The following is a 12,540-nucleotide window of genomic DNA, read 5'->3' as shown; positions in this document are numbered from 1 at the left end:
TTATATAATCTCATAGCTTCCCCCCCCACCCCATAGATGTGATGTTTTCACCCCTAGTTCTTGAATGAATATAGAAATTTTAATATGTAGATATTTTCCCTATTTGCTTTAAATAATTTAATTTTTTTTAAATATTTATTTATTTATTAGTTATTGGCGGACACAACATCTTTGTTTGTATGTGGTGCTGAGGATCGAACCCGGGCCGCACACATTCCAGGCGGGCGCGCTACTGCTTGAGCCACATCCCCAGCCCCAAATAATTTAATTTTTACTTTAATTTTTAAAATGGTAAACAGCATGGGAACATACAAGGCAGCCATGAAGCTGTATGAGGGATTCTTTAGCCCCCATTCCCTGCAGCCCTACAAAGGTTCTCCTAGATCTGCACCTCCTTCTTCATTCTAGCAAAAGACCACTGCTCTGCCTGGAGAATAGTGCCTGGCAGTGTTTCAGAAATAACCACCAGGAATAATCTGAGGCCTAAATAAATCCCTGCCACTCAGAATAATATTGGGGCCAGCTCTGGTGGCAGTACTGCTTTTACTGATGAAATGATGCTGGGCCAGCATGTTGCCATTTAACTGGATCCGCTATGAGGAGAGACAGACATCATCAGAAATCAGGGGCCCAATATCTCACTACTGAACATTAGAAAATACTATGAGTGACAGGAGAAGTAAGTTTCAGGCAACCCCTATGTCTACCCTTAGCCAATCAAAGGCAGTACTGGCCTTCCAGTAAGGAAGAGAGTGGGGGGGTGGGCAGAGGACCTATATTAAGAAAATAAACCAATCAGGTCTGGGGATGTAGTTTGGTGGTAGAGCACTTGCAGGACAAGCATGAGGCTCTGGGTTTTATCACCAGTACCATACAAGGAAGCAAGGAGGGAGGGAGGGAGGGAAAGAGGGAGGTGGGGAGAGGGGTAGAGAGAGGGGGTAAAAAAATCAATCAATGTTAATATTAATATATTACCCTCTTCAGGACCTACAAAAGCTGATGGGTAAATAATTGGCAAATGAATAAATAAAGATTATGATTTCTTTTCTGTTTCTGAAAGATTCCGCATGGCATTACCATCCCCTTTTCTTTTATGGGAATAAGCAAAGGTAGAGAAGGTTCTTTCTAACTGGTTGTTAGGATGGAAGAAGCTATGCTTCTGTGTGGCTGCCCTTCTAAAGGGGCTACAATCTTCACTTTAAGTCAGCCAGGCAGGCTATATGCCTGAACTCATTTCCTAAAAAGGAATAAAACAAAGAACAGTTTTAAATGACTGAGAACACCAGTTTGACTAAAGCCAACCTAAGAAATCTGGTGGACAGCAAATATTATGCAAGTGTCCAAACTCCTCAAGGGTACTTTCCCACTATCATATCAGAGACCGGAAGAACTATTAACGATAAAGTCATTTAAAAGCAGAAACACATCTCAACTACTTTTCCTCCAATATGGAACTGTCCTGGAAGATCAGTCAATCGAAACTCTAGAACACAATCAGAAAAAGCCTATAGGACCATGCAAGTCTGAGTGAACTGTGCTTCAGGATTGGAATGGATTCTTATTCTCTTTCTTTTAACACATTTCCCTTTGAATTCAAAACCTGAAGGCATTTTAAGGACCATCAAAATTCCTTGACATTAATTGCACAGTGATCCACCTGTTAGGCAGAAAGTCAGATCCAACAAGATGCCCCAAGTACAAAATGAAGGCACAGGAATCCGTGTGGGTACCCTGAAATGCTCCAGAACATCAAATGACAACTGGGAGGAAAATTCGCAAAATGTCTGAATGTGTCACCTTTTGGGCCCATTCTTTTCTGAATCTTGATGATACGTAGGTTGTAGCATACATATTTCTGAAGGTGAACTGCTTAAAATGAGACTGTAGTTTCTCATTTTCCAAAGAAAAAGTCTGTGACTTTAAACATGGTCTCTGTGTTACAGAGACACTAGAGGAAAAAAAAAAATGCTGGGTATCCTATTTTCTAATTTACATGCTTCAATGACTCAGTCTTTCCCCTTTCCCAACCCTTTTATATTATACCTTTCTCATATCTTATAGTTTGAAGTTATAATTACCTATATTTCTGCAAATACCAATGAGATGCTACTTTCTCAGAAGAAAGCATTCAGGCCAGTTTCTGAATTTTTAAAAAGTGTATGTGTATAACAAACCCAACTGCACAGGACCAATATAAACCACAATTTCCTTTAACAATCTTGATAGAATCAAACATTTTAACAGTACCTAGAAATGCTTTTAAGGTAGTAGTTAAAATATAAATCAAACCCAGATATTATTTCTGGCTAACAATTTAAAATCACAAAGCCTAGTGACCCATAGTGAGTAGCTGATGAAAACTGAGCAACTTGCAGTAACCCCCAAGCACTTCTTCCCTCCCCCTCATTCCTCACCCTGGTTTCTGTCCCCAACATTTCCCTCCTCTTAAGTCACTCATGGTCTTCAGTGCACTAGTGGCACTCATGGACTTTTTGGTCTTCAACTCATCCGCAGCTTCTGACCCTGCTGGTCACTCCTCCTACTCTGTTTTGTGTGACCTACACCTGCTAGCTCTTTAGCTCTTCCCTTTTCTTTGTGGGTTTCTCAAACTCTAGATTAGGGGTCAGCAAACATTTTGTAAAGGGCTGGATAGCATATATTTAGGCTTTCTTGGCCCTTAAGGTCTTCATTGTTAATAGCCCAACTCTGCATTTGAAAGAACCAAAGACAATGTGTAAACAAAGTGTGGTTGGGTTCCAGTAAAACTTTTCTTATGGACAGTGAAATATCAATTGATAACATTTTTACATATCATGATATATGATTATTCTTTTTTCCCCCATAACCTAAAAACATAATAATAATTTTTAGCTCATGAGAAGTACAAAAATAGGCAGCAAGTCAGATGCATGGTTGGCAACCCTTACTTTTAACTATTCTCTTAATCATAATTATAAAATGGCAGCTGAAGTTGTGCCTTAAAAAAAAACAACAACAAAGAAAAATCAAGCTGGGTATGTTGGCAATGCCTATAGTCCCAGCTATTCTAAAGGCCTAGGCAGAAAGACTGTGAGTTAGAGAGAGAAGGGGTGGAGGCAGATGTCAGTGGTATAGAGGCTCTGGGTTCAACTCCCAACACCAAAAAATAAATGTACAAATGAATGGGAAAAAGGCAAAAATAATAATAATAAATTAATGTGAAGGTGGGGCTTGCACCCTTCCCACACTGACGCTTCCTGAGCATGTGACACATTCTCTCATGCTGAGGTGTTAAATATGATTTGTGTAAATGTTTCACAAATCACTATCTCCAGCTCAGATCTCTTTTGCCCTTCCCCTTCTTCTTAGTTCCCTGGTTCTAAATCCCATTATCTCCTATCATAACGAATGAAATCATCACCCAAATGTTGCAACCAAATGTTGGCAGGTATCTGAGACTCCTCACTCTGCCCCTGCTCCAAAACACACACCACCATCCATCAATCTGGAGTTTAACTATAGCGTCTCTCCAATTCCTTTCTTCTTGTCTACTATCACTACTCATAATCAAGCTTTCATTATCTCCCATCTGCACTATTTTTGTGCCTGCTTATTTGAGTCACATTCATTCACTCTCATAGGGTCAGCCAGTTCTCTCTTTTAACCATATTAGAACATACAGGTATCTCTACACAGTATGAAGGTTGCTACAAGTAGTGTATAATTTAAGGGAGAAGGACCATTCTGCCATTAATAATTAAAATAGACTCAGTGTTATTCCAGCAACCACTATGCACTCACTCTAACAGGACTTCTACAAGCTCAGAAGAAAGACAAGAGTTATAGCCAATGTACTGCAATGGTCCATAGCCCCAGCTGCTGGTGGAAAGTGCTGTGCTCCAGATGTGTACCAGTGGGGTAAAGAGGCAAGGTTATGAATTATTGCTTTGAACCATACTATCACCCAGTGTTGCTTACACTAAATACATTCACTGTTATTTAGCTTATACTGAGTAGAAGATTTTTCCCATTGCTTTGACTCATCATTGGTACTTTTGGACTCAGAATAAATCTGAATAAAATACATGACAGATATTTACTAAGGAAATGTGAAATGCCAAGCCCAGAACCCTTTAGATCTTTGAAGACAATACCTGAGATTTCCCAAACGGGAAGCCTTCTCCTGGGAGCTAAACAACCCCAGGTGCTTAAATCTTCCTGAAATGACCAATTCCTTGACCAGCCTAGAATGAACTTCACAGAGTCCAGAGAGGACCATCTCTGTTCCATTTCATGTTGTGGTGCCCACTACAGAAACAGTAATTTACTTCTTGGACACTACAGATATACAAATATCTCTAAGGTCATGCTAGCTTTCATAAACCAGTCATTTCAGAAAGCAAGCCATCACCCAAACACCTTTTTTTTTTTTTTTAAGAGAGAGAGAGAGAGAGAGAGAGAGAGAGAGAGAGAGAGAGAGAATTTTTTAATATTTATTTTTTAGTTTTTGGCGGACACAACATCTTTGTTTGTATGTGGTGCTGAGGATCGAACCCGGGTCGCATGCACGCGCTACCGCTTGAGCCACATCCCCAGCCCCACACCTTTTTTTTTTTTAATTTTAATTTTTTAGTTTTGGTTGTAGTTGGACACAATATCTTTATTTTATTTATTTATGTTTATATGGTGCTGAGGATCGAACCCAGGACCTCGCACTCTACCACTGAGCCCCAGCCCCAGCCCACCCTAACACCTTTTAACAAGGCTAAATGTCTATATTCAAATTCCTCCATTACAAAATCAATGCATTTGGACTTTTTACTTCCAATCTGACTCTTTATACCAGTTAAATTCCAACTTATCAAATCTTGATCTATTACATCAATTCCGGAAACACTCTTGATTCTAAGTCTAATGTCCAACACGGAGGATCTGTGCTGATGCCCAAAGGAGTTTTTTCTTCTTCACTACCTGAACGGCAGCCCCACCTGTAGCCCTGTCACAAGACCACCACTTAAAATCTGTCCTATTCCCGACTCATGAATTCTCACCACCTTTTTTTTTTTTTTTAAATGATGGGCGATATAAGGAAAAACATGTAATGAACCAACTGTTTCTCCAAAATACAGAAAAATCTTACTTCAGTCCTCTGTACAACCCAAGACTTGGCACCAACAGTCTTTTCTTTTTTTCTTATAGGGTCTATTGGGAAAACAGGGGTAGATTCAGAGTTAAGGGAAGACTGCCTGAGGAAGATATCACTTGGGGGAGATGAAAAGGACCCAGAAACATCAGCTGAGGAAAGAGAAGAAGGAGACAGATAAAGTACCCAACAAAGAAGTGGCTTCAAAACTGGGCAAAAAGTACTAGCAAGGTCAGGACCTCCCTCTACTTACAGTCTAACATACCTCAGGAATAATTTTTATTTTTACTTCCTGTCTACTCCTCCATTTTAACAACTAAACCCCTTAAGAGACCTAAGACAGGCTTCTCAGATTACTTTAGGATTATGTGGCTTTGTTTTCTGATTGAGGAGCTGGAGTTAGGGAGAATATGGAGACTATGAAGCTGTATTCTATCTTTGGTAGGCATGAAAAAAGACCCTACTGGAAGGAAAATTTGGTAGTGAATAGAAAGGAATTTTTTTTTCTTTTGGTACCAGGGATTGAACCCAGGGGTGCTTAAACACTTCTTATTTTGAGAGATCTCGCTAAGCTGCTTACAGCCTCACTAAATTGCTGAGGCCAGCCTTGAATTTGTGATCCTCATGCCTCCTGTAAAGCCCCTGGGATTACAAGTGTGCATCACCATACCCATCTTGGAAAGTTAGATTTTTAAGACTCAGGCAAATGTGTTTGAGAACAGACCTGGCACTAAAAACAAAACAAAAAAAGTCCCTCTTTCTTTTGAGAAACAATGCCTAGTAGATTTTCAATTTTCCAACAGAAATACCACTCATCATACAGAACAGTCTGGTCTACAGTACAATTAGAACCTGGCTTCAAGAGCATGAGACTTGTGGCCATGCCCAGGAACTCAAATCACCACATTCCAAAAACCACAGAGCCTACGTTGTCTAGGAAAATTCTATTTTTTTAAATTGTTGTTCCCATAAATAAAAGTTCTTTTCTAAGCAGTGTGCTGGTTTAAAAAATATTGACACACTATTTCTATAAAGTATAATTCATATTTCAATCAAGTAATTTACAAAGATACTTCCCAAAAGAAGCCTACCCTGGACTGGGAACCGGATGAATGGACAAGGGGAAAATACTATTCTCTCTAACCAATTAAGATATAGTTTATAATGGTTTCTCTATTTTCTAAATCACTCTATAAAATAAAAAAGGCTATATTCTTCTTTGAAATGTTCTTTGAAGAGAAATATATTCCAGTAATACTAATTATGTGAGAATTTGTTTTCCATAACAAAGTTTCCTAAGAAGCTAGCACTATCTTTATTGGTCTTTCATCACTGGGTGACATGCTTTGGACTAAGAGTCTAATAGAACAAAATAAAACAATGAGAAACCAATCATTAGAGGGCCTCCCATCAGCCTTGACCTCTCCCTCACCTTTCTCCTCTCCTAAGTGATCAGCCACTTCTGATTCCCTTCATCCAGGGCAGTAGTTCTAGTGCACTAAGGTCACCTGCAGAGCTTTTCAAAAATACATCTGCTAGGGCTATGGCCTGAGGCTATGAAAGTCTGGCCAGGGCCTGAGCTAGTTAGTGCATTTTGACCACTGTATACAAATGAGTCTATGCATAGCTAATTGAGAAGCACATATTTAGGGAGGCAGCAATAAGAGCTATCTCAAGGAATTAAATCACCATTCTTAAGGGGAACTGACCAAAAGTGTGATCATCACCAGATAAAACGACAAAATCAAAAATAAAAGGAGAGCAAAAACCAAAAAGGATGGAGACCATTATTGACAATGACCTGAAGGTTATCTGTTTCTGTTTGCAACATATCACACTATTTTCAAATGGTTAACCTACTCAAAATTAATTATGTTTAAAAAAGCATATTCTAAGATCAGTAGAAGAAATGGATTGGGGTGAGGCAGGATGAAAGGAAAAGGGGAAATACAGGGAATAATATTGGACAAATTATATTGTTATGTTGTGTGCAGGTACAAATATATAACATATCCCACCATTATGTACAACTATAATGCCCCAATTAAACAATTTGGTGAAGAAAAAAAAAAAAGCATATTCCAGGCTCTAGCTCAGAAGAGAATATGGATATACTAATGTGAAATATGATTTTGATGCTGCCATAGATCAAAGTAGTTAAGGTACATAACTTCCCTCTGTAGTTCATATCCGTAATTAGGAGGTGGTGTTCTGTGTTACTGTTCCATGTAAAGTTTTGAAAAGGTTCAGTTCCAAATCCTGACTCATACTTTTATTTTTGTTTTTTGGTACCCAGGAATTGAACTCAGAAGCGCTTTACCACTGAGCCAAATCCTCAGCCCTTTTTATTATGAGATAGGATCTAAGTTGCCTAGGGCCTTGCTAAAGTTGCTGAGGCTGGCCTCAAACTTGCAATCCTCCTTCCTAAGCTTCCTGAGTCGCTGGGATTATAGGCATGTACCACTGCACCCTATATGACTCAAACTTTAAAAAATCCAGTATTTACTCTTTTACCTCCTAAAAAGTTTTAATTCTAGCCAGGTGTGAGAATGCACTCCTGGAATCCCAGCTACTTTGGAGGCTGAGTCAGGAAGATTGCAAGTTTGGGGCCAGCCTCAGCAAATAAAAAATAAAAAGGGCTGGGGATGTGGTAGATCAGTGGTAGAGAGCCTCTGGATTCAATCCCTGTACCAAAAAAAAAAGGCAAGCCAAACAGGAACTCTAATACAAGTTCTCTTAATTTGTCATTATGCTCTTCAGTGACTGCAAACAACCCACCTTAATGACTCTACACCCTCTATCTTTTAAGTAGACTGAAGGCTGAGTCAACAGTGCAAAATCTAAACAAAAGATTCTAATGAGTTGGGGGGGGGGAGATCTTACCTTTGGTTTTTTGTTCCGTGACCTGCAAAATAAACAGACACAAGTACATGAGATTTGCTTTTTAATTCAGAACTATAAAGACTACTTTAATTCTGATAGCTCAGTTATTTCAGGTTGTCAGATACACAGTACACAGGCAGGGTTGAAACCCAGTAAAAGCAGCTGAGAGTCAAGTCAGACACCCTTCTTGAGACTATGCCCACATGACCAGCTACAGCTTACATGATCACCACTGGGAAGAATTCTAAAAATAAAAATAAAACTTGAAATGCACTTCACACTCTTTAAATGATGCGATTCCTGAACTGGGAATGTTGTTTACCAGTCTGACTGCTATAACTAGAGAAAAATCAAACAAAATGTGGCCCAGAAACTAAATGAGCCATAGAGATAAAAGGTTTCCCCTATGAGTATGTACTCAAATACTTTTCATCTCAAATCTGAACAGCAAAGCCTCAGGGACCCATGATGAGACACACCAGAGATCATGGTGGGAAAGCAGGATTCGAAACGAAGCCTTGCTACTTTCCTGGCTGTACGATCTCAGTTTTCCATTTATGTGCTGAATGGAGATAATAACAATCTCTCTCTACAAAAGGCCATATTAAGGATTAGATCAGATATCCTGTGCCAATGCTAAATGAATGTTTGCTATTATCAAAGTTATATTAAAACTGCATGATGTAGAACAATAAGATTGGAATGAATATGTAAATTTTGTCAGGTGCAGTAGCACATGCCTATAATCCCAGCAGCTCAGAGGCTGGGGCAGAAGGATCACAAGTTCAAAGCCAATCCCAGCAACTTATCAAGGTCCTAAGCAACTCAGTAAGACCCTGTTTCAAAAGTAAAAAATAAAAAGGGCTTGGTTGGGATTTGGCTCAATGGTTCAGTGCCCCTGGGTTCAATCCCTGGTGGTAGTGGGGGACCTGTTAATCTTTTAAAACACTTTTGCATTGGTTAACTGACTTTTGTAATAAACATTATTAGAAAATGAATTCATAATCTTACAAAAGAAGAGTTGTGGCTGGGGATCATACTGGGTTACATGAAAAAATGATTATCTTTGAAGGGTATGTTCTGTAGCTAACCCAGTCCACCTCGAAAAGAATCCCAGTTGAATCCCAGATTCAGACTCTGAATCAGCTAAACCATCCATTCGTAGGACTTCCTGGAATGCTCCTACTTTCTTTTTTTTTTTTTTTTTAAAAAAAGATCAGTTAGTTTTTTTGGTTTTTTTTAACCATTTAGTTTTTTAGTTGTAGGTAAATACAATACCTTCCTCTGAGCTACAACCCCTGGCCCTCCTATACTCTTGAATTAGAAGATAAGCTAATTCTACAGTAGTGAATTTGTGGAACACAGTATCTTTTTTTTTTTTTTAATATTTTTAGTTGTAGATGGTACAATACCTTTACTTTACTTATTTATATTTTTGTGGTGCTGAAGATCGAACCCGGTGCCTCACACATGCTAGGCAAGTGCTCTACCACTGAGCTACAAGTCCAGCATGGAACACAGTATCTTAAAATGAATGTTTTCCAGTACTAATTGCTACAGAGCTCAAATCTATTGAAAATCCCCTGTATAACCCCTCACTTATCCACAAATGAATGGATTTGCATTCACATGACAATTCCTTAAGGCAATTTAGGTTTTAAACCATTGTAAATATTTCTTACAACCCCACTTTGAAGATAGTTTTTTAAGTAATAAAACAAATAATGTCAAATATGTCTTATAATGTCTGTCCTGTTAAAAGAGCCAGTCCCTAATCAGTGAAAAGCTACATGGTCAAAGCACGAGTTCTGCCAACACCACACAATGCTCCTTTAGCATCATCAGCCTCATGAATGAAGAGTCCTCCTTTGACACCTCCCTCATGAATGGAAACCTTAACACGGTATATTCAGGGGTGGCTTTGGAAACAGTAGAGTGACACAGTCATTGAGAACAGCGGAAAAGGCTCACATTTAATTTCTGTGTGAAAGTAATTTAGTTTTAGCTTTAAATAAAAGCTAATTTTATAATTAGCCGTGCTAGGAGAGCACTCTACCACTGATGTCCGTCCCTACCCTGCCATTATTCATTCTTTTTTCTTTTTTAGTTGTCAATGGACCTTTGTTTATTTGTTTGTTTATGTTTGGGGCTGAGAATCCAACCCAGTGCCTCACTCTCTCTAGGAAAGCGCTCTACCACTAACCACAACCCCAGCCCCATCATTCACTCTTGATCACTCACTTAGTTATTTGAGTGACTACAGGGCACAGGCACTGCCCCAGTTACTAGTAACACAACATGAATGAAACTTCAAGACACTTCCAGCCAGTCTGAAGGGGAAGACAGATGCTAAAAATGGTTATATGGCAAGGAATCAGACAGTGAAAAGAGGTGGAAAGACATGCTGGTCGAACAAGTGACCACATAACAAAACCTTGGGCACCTTCTCTATGATTCTATGTACTACAGCACATTTTATGCCTCCTAGCTTATCTTCACAATAAGGTAAACTTTGTGCTTTTTCCTCAGAATTGCTAAAATGGAGGGGCTGGGGATGTGGCTCAAGCGGTAGCGCGCTCGCCTGGCATGCGTGCGGCCTGGGTTCGATCCTCAGCACCACATACCAACAAAGATGTTGTGTCCACCGAGAACTAAAAAATAAATATTAAAAAATTCTCTCTCTCTCTCTCTTTAAAAAAAAAAAAAATTCTCTCTCTTTAAAAAAAAAAAGAATTGCTAAAATGGAATTTAATTATGAAATTATGCATTGGCTCAGTTAACAAAACATTATCAAAAGCCATCAACCAGCCTATGTCAGTCTAGATTCTATATCAGCTGATCTAGATCATTTTAAGAGAAATAACTAAGTTTTTATTGTTCAGAATTAGCTACTTCAAATTACTCAAGTGGTTTTCCAAATGCATAAACTGCAAAAACAACATCATCTGCAGAAATAAACCCAATTCACTTTCCATTACATCCATACTCTCTTTTAAATTATTTTCCCATTAGTGAAATATACTATAAAAGTTTACAGATGCATTTTTTAGTCATTTCTAGATATTGATAATTTTATTTTAAGAAAACTGTTATCTATGTGACAAATGAAGATGAAATGGACATTGACTAAAACAACCATGCTATTTGTCATCTTGTTAACAGCCTCTACTCAAGGCCCCTGGTGTCTAGCCTATAATCATCCATCCCCAAAGACTACAAAATCTGATTATTGTACCAATTTAGTAGATGAAATGTGTGAGTGCCTGGAAAGAAAGGAGGTTTTCTCTGAGGTTCAGTCTCACATTTCTCCAATTATGGTGGTGTCAGGGTGTGAAAGACCCCAGGCAGGAGTCCACAATCAACTGGGACAATGCCACCAACATCCTAGTACTGGTGTGACTGCACCCTGAAACCTCAGTGCTGAGCAACGTGGCTGTGTGCCCAAAAAAAGCTTCTGGGTTCTTATGTGGCTTCCTCTCTTCAGATTCCTTATCCAGAATTTTAGACAAGCTAACAAGCTTAGAAGAGGAACAGCAAATGTGAAGCAGGTACTCTGACAGCTGTGACAGGAAACATATCTCTATTAGGTAGAAACAAACAAAATTAAAGTAGACAAAATCTTTTTTTTTTTTTTTAAAGAGAGAGTGAGAGAGGAGAGAGAGAGAGAGAGAGAATTTTTAATATTTATTTTTTAGTTCTCGGCGGACACAACATCTTTGTTGGTATGTGGTGCTGAGGATCGAACCCGGGCTGCACGCATGCCAGGCAAGCGCGCTACCGCTTGAGCCACATCCCCAGCCCTAGACAAAATCTTAAAAGAGCACAGCAATCTATTGCAGCATCAAATAACAATCAATGTTCTTTATCAAATAAAGTCATACAGAAAACATAAAATTATATTTCATATGTTGAATATGGCAAGGTCATATGAATCCCAATTCTTAAAATCTTTCCAGGAATTTTCTTATGCTGGTCCTCACTAATTGTCTATTTCAAGACTTCAAAAAATGAAATTATGGAAAATGGTCATATCTAATGATGCTGGGAAAACCTGTAGTGCCCCTTATGTCTCAAGGTGGCTTGTGTCCAATTGCCCTGACTGTTCTACATCTAGAGGTCCCTCTGAACTGTGTAACTATTTACACCTCCTTAAACTCAGCCACCATAACTAGCAAACAGCAACGAGGCCCTGCTTCCCAAGTGTTTCAGGTGGCGGTAAACTGGCAGCAAATCCCTTCACCATCCCCAAAACACAGCAGGAACTCTGCTGAGTCAGGGGAAAGCAGGGGACAGACAGGGCAAGGGGCCAGGCTCAGAAGCCAATGGGGTGTGTGCAGGGCGTTCTGACTACTCTCTGCTTCTGATAGCTGTCACACAAATGCTTCAACTGACACCTGACAGCTGTCTTTTTCACCCCGATTCCACTACTCAGTACTGGGAACTGAACCATGGAGCTATATCCCCAGTCCTTTTCATTTTGAGACAGGGTCTCATTAAGTTCCCCAGGCTGGGCTGAGGTTGTGACTCAGTGGTAG

The 12,540-nt window shown here is 39.3% G+C and overlaps 1 protein-coding gene across 6 annotated transcripts in view; it reads right to left on the bottom strand.

The window, feature by feature from the left end:
* TNRC6B (trinucleotide repeat containing adaptor 6B) overlaps nucleotides 1-12,540 on the bottom strand; it is a 246,723-nt gene that overhangs the window by 63,198 nt on the left and 170,985 nt on the right. For all 6 annotated transcript variants that reach the window (XM_081309335.1, XM_081309338.1, XM_081309333.1 and 3 more), the window contains one exon: nucleotides 8,006-8,027. In XM_081309335.1, coding sequence (XP_081165461.1) covers nucleotides 8,006-8,027 — 22 coding nt within the window. The remainder of the gene's footprint in view (nucleotides 1-8,005; nucleotides 8,028-12,540) is intronic.

Source organism: Spermophilus citellus (assembly GCF_964194105.1).
Source record: "Spermophilus citellus genome assembly, chromosome: 10".
In the NCBI taxonomy this organism is placed as follows: Eukaryota; Metazoa; Chordata; class Mammalia; order Rodentia; family Sciuridae; genus Spermophilus; species Spermophilus citellus.
The sequence above is the reverse complement of the archived record's forward strand: the minus strand, read 5'-3'. Positions and strand labels throughout refer to the sequence as shown.